The following is a 25675-nucleotide window of genomic DNA, read 5'->3' on the forward strand; positions in this document are numbered from 1 at the left end:
TCCCAATGCAGGGTGCCTGGGTTCAGTCCCTGGTCAGGGAACTAGATGCTGCATGCCGCAACTAAGAAGCCCGCATGCTGCAACTAAAAGATCCCACATGCCACAACGAAGATCCCACGTGCCTCAACTAAGACCCAGCCCAGCCAAAATAAATAAATCTTTAAAAAAAAAAGATTAAAAAAAAAGAGTAACAATAAGAGTAACTTTGACTGAGAGCCTGCTATTCTATAATTATCCCTACTTTACAGGTGAGGAAACTGAGGCTCAGAAAGGTTGTCAGTTGCCCAGAGCTATCCAGCTAACAGGCAGTACAGCCAGGGTTTGACCCGGGCCTGTCTGATGCCACAGTTCTTTTTCTAACTGCTAAGCTGCACTAACCTTCTTAAATCTCCCACCACTGGCCCCTCTAGTCCCATCTTTGTGGTATGGTTCCTCCCAGTCCTCCCTCCCATCTCCAGACTCCAAACAGCTCAACTTGCCTCACCCTGAAATCACATAATCCCTCAAGCATCCTGCTTCTTCAGCCTTTGCACCTGAAGCCAGACAGCCCATGACCTCAGTCCCCTCCCCAAGGTGGCCTGTTCTTCAGGTCTGAGATCCCTATTCCCTCACACTATTTAGCTCATCATGAATCTAGGGCACACATCTCTCACCTGGCATGTACCCCAAATTCCCTTGTGCTTTTCCATTCTGGTCCTTGTACCCCCAAGCCAGCTCCTGCTCATTGCCACACCCAGTCCCCTGGGCCCACCCAGCTCACCTCGTAGTGGTTTCGGAAGTGACTGATCCGCACGTGCTCATCCATGTAGGTGTGGTCGAAATTCTCCCGGAGCCAGCTGACATCGCACCAGTAGAAATCCCATTCCCCTTCACTGGGGGTGGGGGTGGGACAAAAGTCAGGACCTGAGGACCTCAGCACTGCTGGGGATCTGGGGCCCAGGGAGGTGCAGCTGAGGGGTAAGCAGCGGTGTGTCCATTAGGTAAGTCTCAAGGAGGTGGCCTCGGGCTGCCACTGCCCACCATGTACTTTGTGAGGCCAGAGTGAAAACTACAGAAACGTCCCTGCAAAAATCCAGGCTACTGGCTTCCTTCGAACAATCAGCAGATCTGGCCACGTTGAGCCCAGATGCCCCCCGGCACCCACCACCTTAGACAGGGCACACCCTCTCCAGATCACAGTCACCACCATGCCCTATGGCCCATGACAACGGGCCAACCTTACCTGGTCATGTTACCTGCCTGGGCTCTGGAAGCATCCAAGTAGCCACCCCTGAGCCCACATTACCAAGCAGTGGAAACAGGCAACATTTATAAGCTCTTCCTAGTTCAGAAAGCTCTCCTCTCACTGAACCCTCAGAGCAGCCCCAGAAGTGACTACGATCATGCCTGGATCCCTAAGACAGGGATAGCCTTGCTCAGCGAGGACATGGCAGCCTCAGGATTCACACCCAAGCCTGCCTGACTCCAAATTCTGACCCTGTTCTTCACCACCATGCCAGAGAGGGGGGCAGGAAACCAGATTGATCTACCAAATCCAGATACCAGAGCTGGAGTACACAGAGGAGGTGCTTGAAAAAGACTTGACAGGAAATGAAATGCACCACCGTGATTACTTCCAATTTTTTAGTAAAAAATTACAGATATAACTGAAGCCCCGTGTATATTCCTGACTGATTCTATCGCCTACTCTCCTGTCCAAAAGGAAGCCATTAGCCTGAATTTGGAATCATTTCTATGAGTGTCTTTATAGTTTTACTGTGTATATATGTGTGTATCCATATGTGGCACATGGCATTGTTTGCCATGTTCTTAAAACTTTCTAATGGCTAATACTTACTTCCGCTTCCCATGTGCCAGACACTGTTCTAAGTACTTTACAAATATTAACTCACTAATCCTCATAGTAACTGTTAAGTGTTAGGTTCTTTTATTATGCCCATTTTAAAGATGAGTGAAGTGAGGCACAGAGAGGTTAAGGAACTCGCCTAAGTTCATAAGCTAGTAAGTGGCAGAGCAGGACTGGAACTCAGGCCATCGGGCTCCAGATTCCAAGCTCCGTGGTTAGAGCTGCTCTTGTCTATTTCCTTTCACAACTTGCTTTTTTTTTTTTTTTAGCCCACCTTTTGTTTTAGTTGAATGAATAATGGATGAATGAATGAATAATGAATTATTCATTCATTCATACAACACATAGGTGTTGAGGCTGTCTTGGTGTCAGAGACAATGTTGGATGCAAGGATATAGGGGGAAAAAAAACACCTGGCCAGGTGGTACATACAGTCCTGTGGGGAAGATAATAAATAAACAAGGAAACAAATACACAACTCTCTAATGAGGAATTGTGAAATGTTATAACCCAGTTGGAATAACCCAGCTGGAGGCCATGAGGCAGGGCAGCTGAGTGACCTATTTATGTGGAGGCTACCCTGTGGAGCTGACCTTTCAGCTTAGATCTGAATGGTAAGGAGGGACAGCCAGATCAAGGGCAGTGGGGAGAGGGTTCCGGGAGAGGGAAGGGCAGGAACTGAGGCCCTGAGGTTGGAAAGGGCTCATTCAAGGATATGAAAAAAAAGCCAGAGTGGAGGGAGAAACGTAAGGGATGACACTGAAACTGGAGTAGGGCCCAACAAACAGGGCCTTGTAGACCACGATGTGGATTTTGGATTCTTTTCTAATTCCACAAGTTTGTTCATTTTGTACACCATCTTCATGATTATCACAGTCAAGTTGCTCTTTTTTTTTTTTAAATAAATTTATTTATTTTATTTATTTATTTTTGGCTGTGTTGGGTCTTCGTTGCTGGGCGCAAGCTTTCTCTAGTTGCGGTGAGTGGGGGCTACTCTCCGTTGCGGTGCACGGGCTTCTCATTGTGGTGGCTTCTCTTGTTGCGGAGCACGGGCTCTAGGCACGCGGGCTTCAGTAGCTGTGGCACACGGGCTCAGTAGTTGTGGCTCGCGGGCTCTAGAGCGCAGGCTCAGTAGTTGTGGCACACGGGCTTAGTTGCTCCGCGGCATGTGGGATCTTCCTGGACCAGGGTTCGAACCTGTGTCCCCTGCATTGGCAGGCGGATTCTTAACCACTACACCACCAAGGAAGCCCAGTCAAGTTGTGCTTAAATCACTCAGGAAGACATTAAACTGCTCAACAAGGCCAACAGGAAATCCAGGTTCTTTCTACCTTCTCATTCTGCCATCCTTAACATGTTGTCTTCATGCTCATCACCTCAAGGTCACAAGATGGTTGCTACAGTTCCAGGCATCAAGGGCAGCTTTCTTTGTGGGAAGCAAGGGAGGGGACAGCTCTGGCCACATCTGTTCCAAACTCTGACCTAACAGGCTGATGGTCTGAATTGGGACCTCGTTCTGTCTGGAAATACCAGACCCCAGCTTAGGTCCTAAGGACAAGGCCTCACATTCACAGAGCTATGTCTGGTGTAAAGGCCCTGGCCTCTAGCCTTTCCTGACTTGAGGACTCTCAAGGTAATTTGGGATCAGCCAGGAAACAACCTGCTTCATGGACTCCCACACCATCAGCACCAGACAAACCCTCAGACCTTCTTCCACTTGACCATGGAGCAAGGCTGAGGAGAAACAGGGGGCAGCCTCAGGTCACATGGCAGGTCAGGACAGTGCCTTTTCCCATACACCTGCCGGTCACCTCCCCCGCCGCATCCTCCACTACATCCAGTTCTTCTGGATCCAGGGAAGGAAAACTCATTCTTTTTTTTTTTTTTTTAATTAATTTATTTATTTAATTAATTTATTTATTTATTTTTGGCGGTGTTGGGTCTTCGTTTCTGTGCGAAGGCTTTCTCTATTTGCGGCAAGCGGGGGCCACTCTTCATCACAGTGCATGGGCCTCTCACTATCATGGCCTCTCTTGTTGCGGAGCACAGACTCCAGACACGCAGGCTCAGTAGTTGTGGCTCACGGGCCTAGTTGCTCCGCGGCATGTGGGATCTTCCCAGACCAGGGCTCGAACCCGTGTCCCCTGCATTGGCAGGCAGATTCTCAACCACTGCATCACCAGGGAAGCCCGGAAAACTCATTCTGATATTAGTGTGATACATGAGAGAACCAAGAAGGAAAATCCACAGTAGCTGCCATCATCACCACCATCACCATCATCACCATCACTGTAATACTCCCCAAAGTGCCAGAGAGAGGACTCTGCCATCTTGGATTACCCATACCACGCTTGCCACCATCAGCCAATTCCTAATTTTTTTGTGGGATGATTTAGTAAGGGTCTGTCTCCTCTGCTAGACTCCAGCACCAGGCAGCAGGAACCATGGATTCATCTATTCACTCATTTGTTCCTTCAATTAATGAGAGGCTGCTAGAACAGGGAGGATGGGCCTGGGACTCTGCAGACAGCCAGACTAGGTGCAAACCCTAGCTCAAGCCCTGACAAGATGAGTATATTTTTCTTTTTCCAACATGGTATATTTTTCCTCTTTTTGTCCAGTTTTCTCATCAGGAAAATGGGGATGATAATAGCACCTACCGGAAGGTTTGCTGGGATGATTCAAAGAGGTCATGCGTGTAAAGTGCGGAAGAGTGTCTAGGAGGCTTAGTTGTTGTTATGCAACAAATATTTATTGAGGACCCTGGCAGGGTAGCTGGTTGCCCTCACCCCTCATATCTATTCTCTCCTTTTTCTACAGTCATAGAATTTCCAACATTTACCTGGAAAATGTAGTCTACATTTTTCAGATTCCCTTGCAGCTAGGTGTGTCCACATGGCTAAGTTCTGGCCAGTGAAATGTGAGGGACTTCTGGGTTGTGTCCTTCAAGGGTAGGACATGACTTTTCTTGTCTCCTTCCTACCTCCTGCTGCTTGGAATGTGCAGGAGCTCCACCTCAGACCATGAGGACGAGGGCCTCACTCAAAGGATAGCAGAGTGGAAAGACGGAAGCAGACGGGTCCCACATTTCCATACTCTCTCTGAACCTCCTACATCTGGACTTCAATGGGCGGGGTAAATAAACTTCTAGTCTGTCAAAGCCTCTTTTATTTTGTGTCTCTGTTACATGCATCCAAACCTTAACCTTCACTAATATTAACACCTATTACGTGCCAGGGATTGTTTGCTTTTTCATCTCAGTATCCCCAGGGCCCAGCATAGAAGAAGAAACGTAGACTTAGGGGTCAAAAAACTTGTTCAAGGTCACAGAACTAGTAAGTGGCCAGGACCTGCCATCACCGGAGGATTCACCCCACAGGTCTGTGATGGTTGCATAGAGAGCTATAGGACACTGGCTGTGGAATAGTCAAACTGAACTGGGTTTGAATCCCACTCTGACACTTACGTGCTGTGTGACCTTAAACAATTGGCTTAATATTTCTGAACATAATCACATCTTTCTGGATGGTTATAAGGCTTAAATAAGACAGAGATGGCATCAGTAATGCACCTAACACATTGTGGATGCTAAATAAATGTTGGCCACTGTCACAGCCAAATTGGGACAAGTCCCAGTGGCCACCCAAGGGAACTGGGACAAAAACGAAGGGAGACAAGGATCTGTGAGACAAAGGGAAGGAGAGACAAGGCTGGGGGTGAGGGTTTCTTACTCCTTTACTTCCACCCATCCTGGCCTGTGGTGAAGGACATCCATGAGAGTATTCATAAGAGTGGTCTTGAACCGGATTGATGCTCTCTGCTCTCTGCAAGACATGGAAATGGAACACTTGCTCAGAATCAACTATTTCCCTAGAATAGTCCAGGGATAGGAAAAAAGGGAAAGGAAGAAAGGTCAAGTTCCATACATGGAAATGCCAAAACATAGAATTACTGAATTTTAGAATTTAGCATCATAGCATGAAACAAAATAATCAAATTGAGAATGATAAAATCTTTGAATCATTGAAAAATAATAGCAATCATTTTCTTCAGTGCCCTTTATGGTCTGGTTGCTTTACATATGCCATGGCTAATCCTTATACTAAATGATATGTTTTTGCAAATCCTCCTTTCTGTCACTCATCTGAGAAGATGGAATGGATATACTTTTCCCTCTTCCTCCTACCAGGATGACTAAAACCCCAGGACATTAGATATAAAACAAGTATAAGAAGACCCTGAAAGGTGGACAGAAGAAGGCAGATCGGCTAAGGACCTCAGGACCCATGGAACAGCATGTGGTGAATTCCCTGGGTTATCTTTTTGCCTCATAGATCCCAGATGTGGAGACGAAGAAGCTAGCAAGTCTGAAACACCAATGGGAACAGACAAAAAAAAACCTCCAACAAAAGCCTGCTCTCTCCAGCTGACAAAACCAGGAAAGGAAGTCTTAAGACAATAACTTCTCTACTCTGGCCAACCCCGGCAGAAACAAATCTGTGGCCCAACCTCACTGATGTTAGCAAAGCCTGAGTGGGGAATCTAGACTTCCCACCAGGTTGTAACAAGGCACCCAATATCCCCCAAGACCCCTGGCTAGGCTGGTGTCAGAGAAGGTCAAAGACGTAGCCGGGACTTTCATGCCTAGCAGGTGGTAGTGAGGTGCCCACCCCTGCTGTGTCAGTGGAGATCATGTGCCTGGGCTTCCACCCCCACCTGGCAGTAAGGAGGAACCCCTCTCCCTTGGGCTGATGTCAACGGAGGCCTAGTGGAGAGTCAGGACTTTCAATACCACCCAGTGGTAACGAGGCTGCACTTCCTGTGGTGTTCATGTGGGTCAGGTAGGGAGCAGTAGCAAGGAACTCCTAACCCTCCCGGCCAGGGTGGTATCAGCAGAGGCCTAGTGGAACCAGAACTCCCATTCCAGCCAGCAGTAAGAAGGAACCCCTTCTACCCTCAAGTGTCAATGGAGGCCAAGTGGGGAACCTGGACTTCTACCCTATATGGTAAAAATGAGGTGGTACTATGCCCCCTTCCCTGGCCAGAGTGGTGTCAGAAAATGTCACCTAAAAGAGGTTTAAACAAGATCCAGAGTTCAATGCATAATACCCCAAATGTTCAGGTTTCAACTGAAAATCACTTGTCATACCAAGAATCAGGAAAATCTCAATGAGACTAAGAAAAATCAGTAGATGCCAATTCCAAAATGGCAGATGTGTTAGAATTATCTGACAAATATTTTAAAGCAGCCATCATAAAAATGTTTCAATGAGTAATTAAGAACACATTTGAAGAATATGTGAAGAACACTGGAAGAAAGCAAGGATGTCCACTCTTACAACTCTTATTCAACATAGCACTAGAAGTTCTAACCACGGCAATAAGGCAATAAAAGGCACATTGATCAGAATGGAAGAAAGAAAACTGTCCCTTTTTACATATGACTGTGTAAAAATTCTCACGGAATCTAAAAAACAATTCATGAACTAATAGGTGAGTACAGTGAGATCACAGGATATAAGATGAACATACAAATCAGTTATATTTCTGTATACTATCAATGAACACATGAACTCTGAAATTAAAAATACAATTTACAACTATTACTTTTAAAAAGAGGAATATTTAGGTGCAAATCTAACAAAACATGTGCAGGACTTATGTACTAAAAACTACAAAATGCTGATGCAAAAATTCAGAGAAGATCTAGATAAATTGAGAACCCTACCGTGTTCATGGATTGGAAAACTCAGCAGAGTAGAGATGTCAATTCTTCCCAGGTTGGTGTGCACATTTAATGCGATTCCTGGGATCAAAATCCCAGTAAGATTTTTTTGTAGATATAGATAATTCTAAAATGTATGTGGAAAGGCAAAGATATTAGAACTAGAATATCTAAAACAATTTTGAAAAGAAGAATAAAGTGGGATAAATCAGTCTAACCAATTTCAAAACATTATGTAGCTACAATAATCAAGACTGTGTGGTATTCACAGAGAAAGAGATACAAAGACCAAGAGAACAGAACAAACAGCCAAGAGATGGACCCGCACAAATATGCCCAACTGAATTTTTAAAAATTATTTATTTGGCTGTGTGCGGGCCCTTGGTTGCAGCATGCGGGATCTAGTTCCCGGACCAGGGATCAAACCTGGGCTCCCTGCATTGGGAGTGTGGAGTCTTAACTGCTGGCCCACCAGGGAAGTCCCTGCCCAACTGAATTTTGACAAATGAACAAAAGCAATTCAATGGAGGAAGAATAGCCTTTTCAATAAATGGTGCTGGAGAATTGGATATGCACATGCAAAAAATGAACCTAGGCTTAAACCTCATACTTTATATAAAGTATAAAGTACTTTATACTTTAACTCAAAATGGATCACAAACTTAAGTGTAAAATGTAAAATTATAAAACATAGAGGAAAATCTTTGGGATCTAAGAGCTAGGCAAAGAATTTTTAGATTTGACACTACGAGCATGGTCCATAAAAGGGAAAACTGATAAATTGGACACCTTCAAAATTAACAATTTCTGCTCTTTAAAAGACTCTGTTAAGTCAATGAAAAGGCAAGGTACAGCCTAGGAGAAAATATTTGCAACCACATATTTGACAAAGGACTGCTATCTAGAATACGTAAAGAATTCTCAAAACTCAACATTAAAAAGAAAATCCAATTAGAAAATGGGCAAAGGACATGAACAGATATTTCACCAAAGAGGATATACAGATGACAAATGAACACATGGAAAGATGTTCAACATCGTTTATCATTAGGAAAGTACAAATTAAAACCACAATGATATAGCAATACACAAGCATCAGAATGGCTAAAATAAAAAACTCTGACAACACCAACTGCTGGAAAGGACACAGAGAAACTGAATCACTCATACATTGCTGATGGGAATATAAAATGGTACAGCCACCTTGGAAAATAATTTGGCAGTTTCTTAAAAAACTAAGCATGCAACTACCATATAACCCAGCAATTGTACTCCTGGGCATTTACCCCAGTGAAATGAAAACTAACACACAAACCTGTACTTGAATGTTCATAACAGCTTTATTCATAATAGCCCCAGACTGGAAGAAAACCCAGATGTCCTTCAATAGGTAAATGGTTAAACGCATGGTGGTATATCCATTCCCTGGAATACTAGTCAGCAATAAAAAGGAATGAACTGTTTATACACTCAACAACCTGAATATAGTTCTAACAAAGTTGCTGAGTGAAAAAGGCCAGTCCCAAAAGGTTAGTATATAATGGGTGATTCCATTATAAAAACTCTTTGAAAGGACAAAATTATTGAAAAGAGAACAGAACAACAGTTGCTGGGGATTAAAGATAGGGTACGTTGGGATGGGGAGGAAGAGGGGGAGGGAGGGGAAGTGGGTGTGGTTATAAAAGGGACTATGAGGGATCCTTGTGGTGATGGAAATATTCCATATCTTGACTGTATCAATGTCAATATCCTAGTTGGATGCTGTGCTATAGTTTTACTCTGTTACCACTGGGGGGAACTGGGTAAAGGGCACATAAGATCTCTCTGTATTATTTCTTACAACTGCATATGAATCCACAATTAAAATATTCAATTTTAAAAATTAACAGTTTTGTTTTTTTGGCTGCACAACTTGCAGGATCTTATTTCCCTGACCAGGGATTGAACCAGGCCCTTGGCAGTGAAAGTGCAGAGTCCTAACTGGACTGCCAGGGAATTCCCAACACATCTTTAGATGTCTGGATAATGGCTACCTTTATCGAGGAATGATTAGAAGAGGGCATGCTGGTGATGTTCTGTTTCCTGATGTGGGTATATTAAGTTTATGAAAATTCATTGAGCTGTAAAATTATGATATACTCAACTTTCTGTATATATAACAGAACTCTATAACAAAATATACCACAAATAAAGTTAAAGGACTACCTATAGATTAAGAAAAAATATTTGCGGTGCTTATAATCCATAAGAGATTTGGACCAAGTACATAAAGAACTACTACAAATCATTAAGAAAAAGACAAACTCAATAGAAAAATGTCTAGAAGCTATGAACAGGCAATTAATAGTACAGGAAATTTAAATGACCAACAATCATGTTAAAAGATACTCAACCTTACCAATAATTAAGAAATGCAAATTAAAATACCAAGGAGAGGACTTCCGCTTTTGGTTATGATGTAAAAGAATGTAAAAGACTTTCAATCCTATAGTAACAATGAGAAAAACATGTACAAAATAAATATACTTGTCCATGGGGCTAGTGGAGAGCAATAGACAAAAGAAAACTTGATGAACTGATTCCAGAGAGAAACAAGGCCTTCATGGAGGGGGGAGCAGAGAGATGCAGCCGTTTCCAGATCTGGGCTGGTTGCCTGGCCTGGGGTGGGCAAGTGGAGGAACAAGCCGGCCGTGGAAGAGAGAGTTTGTGGCACCAGGAGAAATCAGCTGAGCTTATACAATATGTAGGATGGCAAAACAAATCAAAATCTGGAAGGGCCCATTCCAAAACCAAACCAAACAAAACCAGATTCTGGCAAATTTGCTTAAGAAAGGAACAGTAGAGAAAACAGTACAGCTGAGAGAAAACCCAAACTCCATGTTTACATGGTGTTTGCATTCCGGCAGCCCTGCCAGAGTTGAATTCAAAAATGAACAACAAAAACAACAAAAATCAAACAAACAAACAAAAAAACTGAACTGCAGTCCAATCTCCTCCCAGGTCAAATACTAACAAGCTCAAAATGGCAGTACAGGAGGCTAGGCTTGGGGTGAACTCAGTGTAATTAAAGCTTTGGTCCAACCCATGTTCCCAGTGCATATAAAAGTTATGTTTACACTATACTGTAGTCTATTAAGTGTGCAATAGCATTGTGTCTTTTTAAAAATGTACATATCTTAATTAAAAAATACTTCATTGCTAAAAAAAGTTAACCATCGTCTGAGCCTTCAGTGAGTTGTAGTAGTAACATCAAAGATTGCTGATCACAGATCATCATAACAAATATAATAATCATGAAACAGTTTGAAATATTGTGAGAATTATCAAAGCATGACACAGACACGAAGGGAGCAAATTCTGTTGGAAAAATGGCACCAATAGACTTGGCTGATGCAGGGTTGCCACAAACCTTCAATTTGTAAAAAACATAATACCTGTAAACTGCAATAAAGCAAAACACAATAAAATGATGTATGCCTGTATACACACACACACACCCACACACACATATGTGGGTGTGGGTGTGGGTGTGTGTAATTTTTTGGTCTTCACTGTTTTTTATACACAATGACCAGAATGGAATATAAAAAATATAAGACATGCAATAATAAAGCAGAAAAATGTAATGCATGATCAAGAGGAAAAACAACCGACTGAGATAAACTCATAAATGACCCAATTATTGGAATTATTAAAGACTTTAAACAGATATTATAAATGTGTTAAAGAATTTACATGAAAAGGTGGATATAATGAGTAAATATATTTAATTATATTAAATATATATTAAATACATTAATTATATTAAACATATATTAAATATATTTAATTACATTTAATCAGTATAATGAGTTATTGCAGAAAAGACATTGAAAGTCTAAAAAAGAACCAAAATGGAAAAATATAGAACTGAAAATTATAGTATCTGAAATTAAAAATTCATATGATGAGCTCAACAGGGGATTGGACATTGTAGAAAAAAGGATAGTAATGTTAGTCAAAGGGTACAAATTTCCAGTTATAAGAGGAATGAGTTTTGAGGATCTAATGTACAGCAGGGTGACTATACTGTATGATAGACTTGAAAGTTGTTCAGAGTAGATCTTAAGTGTTCTCACCGTAACAACAACAACAAAATGGTAGTTATGTGAGGTGAAGGATGTGTTAACTAACCTTATTGTGGTAAACATTTTACAATATATATATGTGTATCAGTTCGTCACATTGTCCACCTTAAATCACACAATGTTTTATGCCAATTATATCTCAATAAAGCTGGAAAAAAATTTTAAGATAATAAATTTGAAGACAGGTCAATAGAAATTATTCAATCTGAATTAGAGAAAGAACAAATTTAGAAGAACAGAATCTCAGTGCCTTATGGGATAATATCAAGAAACCTAACATACATGTAATTGGAACCCCAGAAGGAGATGGGAGCAAATAGGACAGAAAATATTTTTTGAAAAAATAATGGCTGAAAAATTTCCAAATTTGACTAAATTATCAAGTCACAGATCCAAGAAGCTCAATTAACTCCAAGTAGAATAAATACAAAACACACACACACACACACACACACACACACACACACACACAAAGGCAAACAAACTATAGTCAAATTGCTGAAAACCAGAGAAATGTTAAAAACAGACAAGGGAAAAAGACACATACAGGTGTGTGCGTGTATGTGTGTGTGTAACTGCCGGGGCAGTGGTGGGGAGACAGTGTAAAGGACAGCTGACTTCTCATCAGAGACAATCAATGCAAGCCTAAAGACAAAGGAACATCATCTTTTAAGAATTTTAAAAGAAAGTTCTTCAAGTAGAAGGAAACTTATACCAGATGGAGATTCAGACCTATAAGAAGGGGTAAAGAGTGGAGTAAATTTGAAATACTTTCTTCCATATCTTAATTAAAAAAAAAAAAACAGTTAACTATGTAAAGTGAATATAATAAGAATGCATTGTAGGGCTGGGACTTCCCTGGTGGTCCAGTGGTTAAGACTCCACGCTTCCACTGCAGGGGGTGAGGGTTTGATCACTGGTCAGGGAACTAAGATCCCATGTGCCACCTGGTGTGGCCAAAAAGTAAAAAAAAAAACAAAAAACTGGGCTTCCCTGGTGGCACAGTGGTTGAGAATCTGCCTGCCAATGCAGGGGACACGGGTTCGAGCCCTGGTCTGGGAAGATCCCACATGCCGCGGAGCAACTAGGCCCGTGAGCCACAATTACTGAGCCTGCGCGTCTGGAGCCTGTGCTCCGCAACAAGAGAGGCCACGATAGTGAGAGGCCCATGCACTGTGATGAAGAGTGGCCCCCGCTCGCCGCAACTAGAGAAAGCCCTCGCACAGAAACGAAGACCCAACACAGCCATAAATAAATAAATAATTTTAAAAAAACTACATTGTAAAAAAAAAAAGAACGTATTGTAGGGTTTATACATATTTACAAGTAAAATATATGACAAAAATAGCAGCACAAAAGATGGGAGGGGAGTAAACAGAGCATGCTGTTCTAGGGTTCTTACATTGTACACGAAGTGGTATAATATTGAGTCAAGGTAGATAGTGATAAGTTAAGTATGCATATTGTAATTCCCTAGAGCAGTGGTTCTTTTTTTTTTTTTAATGAGTTTATTTATTTATTTTTTGGCTGCGTTGGGTCTTCGTTGCTTTCTCTAGTTGTGGCAAGCCGGGGCTACTCTTCGTTGGCATGCGCGGGCTTCTCTTGCTGTGGAGCACCGGCTCTAGGCATGGGCTTCAGTAGTTGTGGCACGTGGGCTCAGTAGTTGTGGCTCATGGGGTCTAGAGTGCAGGCTCAGTAGTTGTGGCACTCGGGCTTAGTTGCTCCGCAGCATGTGGGATCTTCCCGGACCAGGGATGGAAACCGTGTCCCCTGCATTGGCAGGCAGATTTTTAACCACTGCACCACCAGGGAAGTCCCAGAGCAGTGGTTCTTGATGTGTGATCCAAGTACTCCTCAAGGTCCCCAACTCTCAGGGGTACACAAAGTCCTCCCCTTTCAACAACATATCTTTGTGAGACTAGAGTTTCTTCCTACTCTTCAGGCAAAACAACGTATCACAACAGATTGAATACAGAAAATTTGAGAAGGTGAATGTCTTCTATTCAGCCAGACATTGAAGAGCGTCACAAAAAACGTAAACAACCACCACTCATCTCAGTAAATTTGGGGGAGGGAGAAAATAGTTATAGTTCATAAAAATATGTTATTTATGCTTCCATGTAATGAGTATGTGATTGCTTTTTAAATGAATTAATAAATAAGTATTTTTTTAATTTATCATTTAAAATTTCTAATGTGGTAAATATTGATAAGTATAAGCCACATAAACAAAAGTTATTAGAGTCCACAATGATTTTTAAGTTGTAAAGAGATCCTGAGGTCAAATTTTGAAAACTACTGCTCTAAAGTAGTGAAATATTTCAAGCTAATCCAAAACAATAAAGAAATACAAGTTCAAATCCATCAGATCGGAGAAAATATTTAAAATCAGGCAAATACCAAGTGTTTGAGAGAATGTGGAGAAATGATAATGATGCTGATGGGAGTGTAAATTGGATAAACTTTTGGAGAGAAATTTGGCATATTGAAACCATCAATTACTATTTCATACACATTAGACTGGCAAAAATCTAAAAGTCCAAGTTTTAGCAACAATGTGCTAAAGTGGAAACTCCTCCTCTGCCAGTAGAAGGCACTTTGAAGAACCACATGGCAGTATTTAGTAAGTTGAATGTGCATATACTCTACACCCAGCAATTCTATCCTAGATCTACACCCTAGGTAGATACCCTACATATGTACTCGGCAATATACATACCAGGATGTTCATCTGTAACTGTTAATATTTTTATGGAAGTAATCAGCAGCACACACTGTTGGTGGTCCATCCTTATCCCTTGGGCATTTGCCATTCCTATGCATGCAAATCACAGGGCTTTCCTCTGCCAGCACCTGCAGTTCTTTACCTGAAGTCTTCTTCTATCCCTTGGTCTGCTCAGCCAGTGCTTGGAGTAGATCTGAAGTACCAGGGAGTTAACTGCCCTCCCCCCAACAGCATAAAACCAACGATGACTGAAGTTTATGGATAAATCCTCCAGCTCTTTCATCACTTAGTTGGGGTAAGTCTACGGTGTGTTCTACACTATCTCATAGGAATCCCCGGTGGAATGGAGCCCCACTTGCCCACAGCAATAACCTGTCAATAATGCACTTTTTATTGGTTTCTTTCCCTTAGCTGTCTCACTTCCCCACTTCCCTGCCGATGCTTACTGGAATCACCTTCCAGATAAACAATCTGCTCTCACATCCTTATCCCAGGGTCTGCTTCTGGAGGAAACCAATATAAGACACAACCTAAGTGCCTTTCAGAAGGCAGATAGATAAATAACTTGTGGTATATAATGGAACTTATACAGTAGTTAAAATGTATCCAGAGCTACATGCACCAACATGGATAAATACTGAAAGTATAATTTTGTGAGACAAAAGCAGGGTGCAGAATATAACAGTATAATGCCACTTATGTAACTTTTATTCCTAGCCACTCGGGCAGCTAGGGGTGTCCATGTGACACAATTTGGGTCAATAATATAAAAGCATAAAACTGCTAAGGAGGGTAGGTTCCTGGGAAGTGTTTATTCTTTTGATTTGAGAAAGAGAGAAATGGCTTGAGTCTGCCCTCCCCCCTTCTTCCCATCTTGATCATGACATGAAGGCTGAAGCTGTAGCAGCCACTTGGTGTCCATCAGGAAAATGTGAAGACAATCACAGAGACGCTAGCTCTGACATTGTTGAACCACTGCACCAGCCCTCCAGACTCTTTGTTACATGAGGAAAAGAAATACAATTTTTTAAAGGTACTATTAGTTGGGTTTCCTGTTACTTGTAGCTAAATGCATTTCTAATCAATATCTGCCCTGATAAAACAGATGGATGGGTCCTGTTAACTGAAGTGCTCTTTGTTTTGTTGAGGTGGGAGTGGGTGTGTAAGTTTAGGGCCAGGATCTGGAACACAGTGGAACACTGTGCATGCAAGAGTGAAAGGTTTGAAATTGGTGGAAAGGAGTCAGTACAGAGACAAAGAAGGCAAAGAAGATGGGTGTTGCATGAGAGAAAGGTCAGAGGCCATGCATGCCCGCCCCGGTGGTGGTGTAGCCAGGAAGGGCATTAGAAAGAACAGAAATATATAATGAAATAGGGAATAGAAAATTCTAAAATATTTGCCATGGTGTGTGCAATGTAAACTACCTCCTCTAATTCCCACAAAAATCTTCAGTAAAGTCTGCATTGCTCACTCCTGCTTTGTGCAAGTGGATTCTTTTTAAGAAATCCAAAGAGGCGCTGAGTTCTATAACCAGGTTATTGATGCAGAGCGATGCAGAAGTTCAGAGTGCAGTTGACATTTGCATTGTCAAGTCAACTTCACATGGTTGTTGAAGGAGGCAAGGAAACACAGTTAGATACAACATGGGCCATGGAGTCCAACAAGCTCTGCCACTAACAGATGCTATGGTCTTGAGCAAGTAACTTAGCCTCCCTGAGCTTCAGTTTCCCCATCTGTAAAGTGGACATAAGAGTAGTATCTATTTCAAAGAATTGTGGTAAGGATTCAATGAGATATACAAGTAAAATAACAAGCCCAGGGCCTGGCACATGGTAAGTGCTCACTTATTATTTATTATCGTTATCATTATTGAAGTAAAGAAGTGGGGAGGGGGCTTCCCTGGTGGCGCAGTGGTTGAGAATCTGCCTGCCAATGCAGGGGACACGGGTTCGAGCCCTGGTCTGGGAAGATCCCACATGCCGCAGAGCAACTGGGCCCGTGAGCCACAACTACTGAGCCTGCGCGTCTGGAGCCTGTGCTCCGCAACAAGAGAGGCCGCGACAGTGAGAGGCCCGCCCACCGCGATGAAGAGTGGCCCCCACTCGCCGCGACTAGAGAAAGCCCTCGCACAGAAACGAAGACCCAACACAGCCAAAAATAAATAAATAAATAAATAAATAAATAAATTTTTTTAAAAAATTAAAAAAAAAAAAGAAGTGGGGAGGGAGGGATGGACAAAGGGAAGGAAGAAAGGCAGCAAGCAAGCAGGCAGTTAGTTCTGGGTTTACTGGATTGGGTGGGACCACTCACCGCTCTTTTCCCTTTGGCAATCCATGGCCCTTGTAATTTTGATTCTGCAATGAGAAAAGGAAAGTGATGTAATTTTATACATATCTACCCTGCTTCCCAAATCAACTTACTGTAGATATTAAAATGCTCAAACTATCAGACTCAACACTGCCCAGATGCTATGACATGAAGGTTCAGCCTGGCCAAGTTCTTATTAGTCAACATGTGCCTAGTAACTTGGTCCTTGGAATGAACCCCCAAGAATCCAAGGGTCCACCTCACTGTAGGCTTACTCCACAGGCATGACCAGTATAGTGAACGCCCGGTTTTCAATGCTCTAAAAGTCCAACCATGAACCCCAGTTTGAGGGCTGAACTCAGCAGGCTCTGAGAGAAGGATGTGGACCTACTCTAACCTTGAATGTTTGATTAGACCCATGATCCAGGAGGAGCTGGATCAAAGACTCAGAGCAATGTTAATTCCTTCTACCCAATATGGACCTTCCAAATCCTCAAAGGGTGGTAGGTATTATTCTCCTCCAACTATATCCAAAACAGTTTCGTCCTCTGTCCTGATAAGACTGATCCCTAAGGCAGATATGAAAAAAGAACTAGAAATTGGTCCTATGCAGGATGACCTTTGCACCTTGGACAGATGTGCCATCTGTATTAGTTTTCTACTGCTGCATAACAAATTAGCACAAACTTAGTGGCTTAAAACAGTGCAAACCTATATCTCACAGTTTCCTTGGACCAGGAATCTGGGCACATCTTAGCTGGATCTTATGCTCAGGTCTTGCAAGGCTACAATCAAGGTGATGGCTGGAGTTGTGTTTCTCCTCTGGGGCTTGGGGTTCTCTTCCAAGATCATCCAGATTTTTGGCAGAATTGTTACTTGGGGTTGTAGGACTGAGGTCCCTGTTTACTTGCTAGTCATTGGCTGGGACTGCTCTCAGCTCCTAGAGGCCACTTGCAGTTCCTTTTGAAGTGGCCCCCATAGGCAGTTCACAACATAGATGTTGTTTTTCTTCCAGGCCAACAGGAGCATGTCCTTCTGATTTCCAACCCTCCCTCCACTCCAACTCAGCTATGGCGGAGTCTTATATAATGTATTGTAATCATGGTAATAACTATCCCATCAAATTCACAGGTTCTATGGACACTCAAGGGAGGGCATTATACAAGATGTGTACACTGAGGATGGGAATCTTGGGGGCCACCTTAGAATTCTGCCTACCACACAATCCTACCCCTCAAAAAGCCAGTGGAAGGGGATAGAGCCCCTCTAATTCCTCCAGAACTAGTCAAGTGTCCTAATCTTTTTTCATAATATCTTTTCTATTCTCATATGTTTATGTATGTTTATTCAGTTGCTCCAGAGTCTTTGCTTGAAAAACCTTCCCTTTCCTCACTGAATTGCCTTGCCTCTTCTGTCAAAATTCAACTGACTATGTATATGTAGGTCTATCTCTAGAGTTTATTTTATTCTATTGACTTATTTGTCTACCCTTATGTCACTACCACACTGTCTTAATTACCATAGCTTTCTAGTAAATCTTTGAAATCAGGTAGCATAAGTCAAACTTTTTTTTTCAAGATTGTCTTTGCAATTTGAGGTTCTTTGGACTTCAGCATAAATGTTAGGATCAGACTTTCCTGGTGGCACAGTGGTTAAGAATCCGCCTGCCAATGCAGGGGACATGGGTTCAAGCCCTGGTCCGGGAAGATCCCACATGCTGCAGAGCAACTGAGCCCAAGTGCCACAACTACTGAAGCCCGTGCGCCTAGAGCCCATGCTCTGCAACAAGAGAAGCCACTGCAATGAGAAGCCCGCACACCACAATGAAGAGTAGCCCCCGCTCGCCACAAACTAGAGAAAGCCCCCGTGCAGCAATGAAGAGCCAACGCAGCCAAAAATTAATTAATTAAATTTTTAAAAAATGTTAGGATCAGTTTGCTATTCTATCAAAAAAAGTATGTTGGGTTTTTTATTGGGATTGTATTGAATGTACAGATCATTTTGGGAAGAAGTGACACCATAAACTATTGAGTTCATCATTCCATGAATATGGTCTATCTCTATTAATTTAAGTCTTCAATTTCTTTCCACAATGTCTTCTAGTTTTCAGTATAGAAGTCTTGAACGTTTTTAATTAGATATATTCATAGGTGTTTGATTTTGTGATGCTATTGTAAATTTTTAAATTTTAATTTTCCAATTATTTGATAATAGTATATTGTGGTAAACAAAATAATGCTCCCTCAAAATGTGTCCATGTCCTCGGGCTTCCCTGGTGGCGCAGTGGTTAAGAATCCGCCTGCTAATGCAGGGGACACGGGTTCGAGCCCTGGTCTGGGAAGATCCCACATGCCGCGGAGCAGCTAAGCCCGTGCGCCACTACTACAGAAGCCGACACGCCTAGAGCCAATGCTCCGCAACAAGAGAAGCCACGGCAATGAGAAGCCCGCACACTGCAACGAAGAGTAGCCCCCGCTTGCAAAAGCCCGCCCGCAGCAACGAAGATCCAGCGCAGCCAAGAATAAATTAATTAATTAATTAAATTTAAAAAAAAAAACAATTTTAAAAAATGTGTCTATGTCCTAATCCCTAGAACCTGTGAATATGTTGCATTACATGGCAAAGGGAAATTAAGGTTGTAGATGGAATTAAGGTTTGGAATCAACTGACTTTAAAACAAAGAGATTATCCTGGAGTATACAGGTGGGCCCAATGTAATCACTCATTTTAATGCTCTGGGAGGGAAATAAAGAAATTTATTTCTTTAGGTACCATTCATCAGAGGTGCAACACGGGATAAGAAGCGGGTTGGGGTGGGAGAGCTGGATTCTAGAGTAACTGATTCCTCTCTCTGGGTCTAATCTTTCCCACTTCTGAAATGGGGGAGTTGGCCTATGCACTCCTAGAGGGCAGGGGCTTGTCGGATTCACCTCTGTGCTCCCATTGGCCAGCACTGGGGTCGCCTGAGAAAAAAACACATTACCGTTTTGGGGGTGGATGGATGGAGGGATGGATGGATTATAAATGGATGAGCGAGTCTCAAGAGGGCGCGGGGTGAATAGATCTCTAAGAGCTTTTCCAGGTCAGGAAATCCGAAGTTCTGAGCTTCCCCGGGGTCACAGAAATCGCTGAGTACAGTTTAGAATCCTAGAGTTTCATAAATTTTCCGCCAGCAAACTGGGTTTCTTGGACTCGCGCAGGAACTCCGGCGTTGCGCGGCATGCCGGGACTTGTAGTTTTTTCTCTGAACTCATCATTTTTCTTCCCATTCTAACCGGAATCCCTCCACGAGGACCCCACAACTTCTGAATCCCTCCGCGATTTCCCTCCCTCTCTGGGACGATGGAACATCTGGATCGAGGGGCACCCCTACCTTCTGTCGCGACATGATACGATTCCCCAGGGCCCGACCCAAACCGTCACCGCGTCCCGCTCGAGCTTTTGCGTCCCGTTGCCAAGGCGACGGAGGGAAGGATCTGCCGCTCTGATTGGATGAGGCAAGGACACGCCGTTCGGCGCAGCTCGCAGACTCGAGCTGATTGAAGCCCTTGCTTGCCATTGCGGCCCGGACCCCTCTACTCCCCTCTACTTTCTCTCCCAGCCCCACGCCTCCGCGACCCTGGGGCACACCGGGCCAGAGACCGGCTGCCAGCCGCGGGCACTCACTGCCTAGCGGCTCCTCCGGCTGCACTTCGGTTGACCTAATAGCGCTGCGTCTGAAAAGTTGTCAGTTTTTGGTCAATGCGATGGTTCTAAGTTTCCTTACTCGGTCCCTCACTGAGTTACCTGGTCAGTTGGTCACCTGGCTAATCGGTCACTTCTGATCTCTCCCAGTCACCCTAATTCTTAGGCACCAACTATGCCAGGACTTGCCTCAACGCCTGCAATAGCCTCCTGTCTACTAGTGCCCACTTTGCCCTATCCATTCCAATTCATTCTCTGCACTGCAGGCAAAGAGCTCTTTAAAACACAAATCTGATCTTGTCTCTCCCCTGCATATAACCTGAAGTGGCAATTTATTCGTCATTGCACCCTGTATTGGCTCCCTGTCCTTCCCTGCCTCACTTCCCCACTGCCCTGGAATCTATATACCTGTATCTATATAGCTGACTAGAAACTATTTTAAAAATTTTGTTGTTGTTGTTATTTTATACCAACAAAACATAAGTTATGTAGGAATGTATCTAACAAAATATATGCAAGACATTCATTAAACAACAAATTTTTATTAAGCATCTACCCTACGTCTTGCCCCATTCTTGACTCTGAGGATACAGCAGTGAACAAAACCAACAAGGATTGTAGAATTAATATCCTCATAGAGAAAATTACAAAACATTATTGAAGGACATTAAAGAAGGCCTGAATAAGTGGAGGGGGATATACCATGTACGTGGATGGGAAGACTCAATATCATAAAGACATGTATTTTCCCAAATCCAATCAGGATTTTTGAGAGCCCTTATCAAACCAAAACAACAAAGTGTATTTGTTGGGGAAGGGAGATATTTCTCTGCCTATCAAGTCACATTATGGTGCAGGGAGAGGCAAATATTAATGGAATACAATGGAGATCCTAGAAACAGACACAGGTGTGTGTGTGTGTGTGAACTTGATGTACCATAGAGGTGGCATCATAAATCAGAAGGGAAAGGATGGAGAACTCAGTAAATGGCACTGAGAAACTGGCATTCCATAGGAGTAAAAAATAGATACCTAATTCAAGTGGATTAAAGAATAAATATGGCAAACAAATATTTCAGACTACAGCTGACCCTTGAACAATGCGGAAGTTAGGGGTGCCAACCCCAAGCAGTTGAAAAACCACCTATAGCTTTAGAGCTGACCTTCCCTATAGACAGTTCCACATCCTTGGATTCAACCAACCTCCGATTGTACAGTACTGTAGTACATATTTATTGAAAAAAATCTGCATATATGTGGACCTGCTTAGTTCAAAATCATGTTGTTCAAGGGTCAACTGTGTATACATACATACATATATATATATAATTTTATGACTTCATGGTGAAGAAGGGTTTCTTAATAAAGCACAACTCATAAGGGAAAAATTGATCTGTGACTCTCTCAAAATTTAAACTGCCATGTAACAGAAGACATTGTAAATTGGATTAAAAGACAAGCTATAGACTAGGAGTAAAAATCTGCAACCTATATAACAAAGGGCAAGTATTCAAAGAACTCCTGAAAACCATTAAGAAAGACTCTCCCCCACAACCTGCAAAAGAAAAGTGAACAAAATATATAAATAGGGAACTTTCAGCGGAAAAAATCTGAATTGCCAATAGGCAATTGAGATACATAAATCAAAATAATTATGAGATGATTTTAAATACATCAACTAGACAAAAATTAAAACACGTATGCATGCCAAGTGTCTGTGAGCATGTTGGGAAACAGGAATCTTTATATGATTACATTCACACTTTGGAAGGCAATTTGGCAATATCTCATAAAGTTGAAAAGGCACATACCTTACAACTCATCGATTCAACTACTGGATATATAGCCCATAGGCTCTCTGAATACAGCTGCACAGCCCATGGACTACCTTTTGTTTTGCAGCTAATGTGCAAGGTGACAACCTTCCCTAAAGAAATTCGAACACTTGTGCATAGTTCGTATGTATAAGGATGTTCTTTGCATATAATATAAAGCATTCTTTATATTAGTGGAAAATATTAGAAATGATTTAAATGTCCATTAGTAGGGTGATGGATGAATAAAAGGGGATATACCCTAATAACAAAATATTATACAGTGACTAAAATGAATGATCCAGCTCTATATCAACATGGAAATATCCCCCAAACCTATTGTTTGATCGATAAAAGAAAGTTGTAGAATGATAAATATTTTTAAAGGTTACATTTGTGTTAATTATAAACACACATACAAAAGTATATTCTATATACTTATGGGCATATGGGTATTACAAGTTTAAAAACACAGACTGGAAAGATGCACACCCAATTCATGATAAGCGTTGCCTGTGGGGAGAGACTTAAGGAGTAGGAGAGAGGAGAGGAAACTTCAACTATGTCAAGTTTATTTGAAATGGTTTTTCTTAAACAACCCAGTTGAAGCAAATAGGTCAAAATATTCTTATCTGGATTTGTTTTCCTTTTTTTTCTAAATGAAAAACAAGCCATAGTAATAAAAGAAAATTAGTACTAGTACTATGATAGAGGAAGTTTAGGATGCTTTGGGTATGCATAACAGTGATGTCTAACCAACTCTAATTGGGGTCAGCAGAGACTTCCAGGAGGAAATGGGAGTTCATCCGGTAAAGGGGATGGGAAGGGCATTCCAGGCAGAGGGAACAGCATGTACAAAATTGGAAGACAGAGTGAAGCATGTTTGAGGAAGTGAATGCAGATCAGTGACCAGGAAAGAGTGAAGAGAGGAAAGATGAGACGGCCAAACCTGTATGTTTTTGTTTGTTTCCTTTTTTACAGATGCAGAAACAGAGTCCTAGTGAGGGGACTAGAACCTAGGCCTCCTAACTCCCTGTCAATTGCTCCGTGATAATAATAATGACAACAACAATAATGATGATGATGATGATGATGATGAGCTGTGTGCAGTCTCTCTATTAGGTACTTTAAATATGTCCTTGCATTTAATCTCACTACAGACCTAGAGGGTTTTTTCCCTCCCATTTTACAGATGGTAAAACTGAGGCCCATAGAAGTTAAGAAATTTGCTCAGAGTCACAGTGGCAGAAGCCCAATCCCACAAGGCTTTGTGTGCCGTACTTAGCAGGTTGGACTTTTCCCCAAGGGCACTGGTGAGTGTATTAGGTTCCTATTGCTGCTGTAATTACTGTAAACTGAATGACTTAAAACAGTACAAATGTATTAGCATATAGTTCCTGATGTCAGGAGTCTGAATCAGGTCTCACTAAGCTAAAATGAAAGTGTTGGCAGGGCTGAGTTCCTTCTGGAAGCTCTAGGAGAGAGTCTGTTTCTTTGTTTTGCCTTCCTTGGCTCATGGCCTCCTTCCATCTTCGAAGCCAGAAATCAAAGCACTGTGACCTCTGCTGCTGTCATCACATCCCCTCTGACTCTTATACTCCTGCCTTCCTCTTTCACTTATAAGGATTCTTGTGATTACACTGGACCTTCCCAAACAATCCAGAATAATCTCCCCAACTCACAGTCAGCTAATTAGCAACTTCAATTCCATCTGCGGCCTTAATTTCCTCTTGCCATGTAAAATAACACGTTCCCAATTTCCAGGAATTAGAGAATGGACATCTTTGGGGAGATCATTAATTTGCCTACCATGGTGAACCACTGAATGGTTTTAAGCAAGGAAACACAAGGTGAGAACTGCATTTTAGCATCTTCATATTACTGGTTTTAAAAAACTGTCACTTCCCGTGACTCATTTAAGGCAAATTGGGCTTTGTAACAACTAACACTTTCAAAGGCTGAACAGTATATAGATATTAAATGTGTTAAATCTAATAACTACATTTTTTTCCAGGGTTTTTAACCTGATAAGAGTTCTTTCCTACCTGTGCTTTGATTATTCCCCCAACAATCAAGTAGAGGTACAAAGGGCTATGTGGTAATTGTCCCCAGATGGATGAGGAAACAGACCCGGGGCATTCGGTCACCTGCCCAGGTTCACGGAGCTGCTAAGGCCAGGGTCATGATGAGGAGCTGGTCTTCAGGCCGCCTTTTCGGCATTTCTTTATGCCATCCATAGGGTGGGGCCTTCTGGAAAACTCAAGTCAGACAGTACATCTTTGGTGCAATAATTCATGTATAACCTGGGCCCCAATAATTATTTGTTGAACGGATTAATAACCCTGCTTTTACTTCTGAGGCACAGATAGCGATTTTCAAGGCAGGAAAACTGGGAGTCATCCTAGAATTCCTTCCTTTTCCCCACATATAATCTATCTACAAGTCGGTTATGCTGCCAAAATATTAATATATGCTGCATCTCTCCCCTTCTTTCCAGCCTCTCCACTTCCTCTTTGTCCCAGGGCACCTCATCTCTTGCCATCTCTCACCATCTCTCCTCAAAGTCTCCCTCCTTTGCCTCTCTAATCTATACTCCAGTTAGGGGCCAATGTGATCCATGTAAATCAGATGACATGGCCATTCTGTTTAAATTTTCCTACTGGCTTTCCATCATACTGAGAAGGAAACTCTAAACCCCCAATCATGGCCATACATGGTCCTTCATGCTTGGCCTCTTCTCCTCTTTAGCCTCAATCTTACCACCTCCCCTTGGCCTCCTCCCCTCCAGTCCTACTGGCTCTTCCCAAAGACCAACCTTTCCCACCGCAGGGCCTTTGCTTGTGCTGTTCCTTCTGCTGGAAATCTCTCCACTCTTTAAACAGCTGTGTCCTTCTTACACGTCAGGTCTTATCCAAATGTCACCTATTTACAGAAGTTCTTCCTGTCCCCCAGTTTGTTTCCTCCATAGAAAATTGTGACTGTTTGTAAGTGCTTTGTCTGTTTGCTTATTTTGTTTGCCTTCCCTCCTGGCCCTGATGTCCAGTATGGAGCTACCAGCCACATATGGCGATTAAGCATTCGACATGTGGTTAATCTGAATTGAGATGTGCTCTAAGTGTAAAATACACACTGGATTTTAAAGACTTAATACAATTAAAAGAATGTAAAATATGTCATTAATAATGTTTAAATATTGACTACACATTGAAATGATAATATTTTGGCTATACTGGGTCAAATAAAACCATTAGTAACAACCTGCTTCTTTCTACTTTTTTAATGTGGCTACTAGAGAATTTATGATTACCCATGTGGCTCACATTGTATTCCTATTGGGCAATGCTGGTCTAGACCGTTAGCCAACAAAGGTAGGAACCACTGCCACCTTATCTGTTAGGGACACCCTAATGCCTACCATATAGTGGGTACTCAGTAAGTATTTGTTGA

At 42.2% G+C, this 25675-nt stretch overlaps 1 protein-coding gene across 1 annotated transcript in view; it reads right to left on the reverse strand.

Annotated features, from left to right (window-relative positions):
* TTLL9 (tubulin tyrosine ligase like 9) overlaps positions 1-20125 on the reverse strand; it is a 62631-nt gene extending 42506 nt beyond the window's left edge. Inside the window, exons 1-4 of the mRNA XM_059896710.1 lie at positions 20104-20125; positions 16734-16777; positions 5578-5670; positions 761-872 (exon numbers count right to left, since the gene is read on the reverse strand). Of these exons, the coding sequence (XP_059752693.1) occupies positions 761-872; positions 5578-5670; positions 16734-16777; positions 20104-20118 (264 nt within the window). The 5' untranslated portion in view covers positions 20119-20125. The remainder of the gene's footprint in view (positions 1-760; positions 873-5577; positions 5671-16733; positions 16778-20103) is intronic.
* Positions 20126-25675: the final 5550 nt, after the last annotated feature.

This window comes from Balaenoptera ricei, chromosome 15, assembly GCF_028023285.1.
Source record: "Balaenoptera ricei isolate mBalRic1 chromosome 15, mBalRic1.hap2, whole genome shotgun sequence".
NCBI lineage: Eukaryota > Metazoa > Chordata > Mammalia > Artiodactyla > Balaenopteridae > Balaenoptera > Balaenoptera ricei.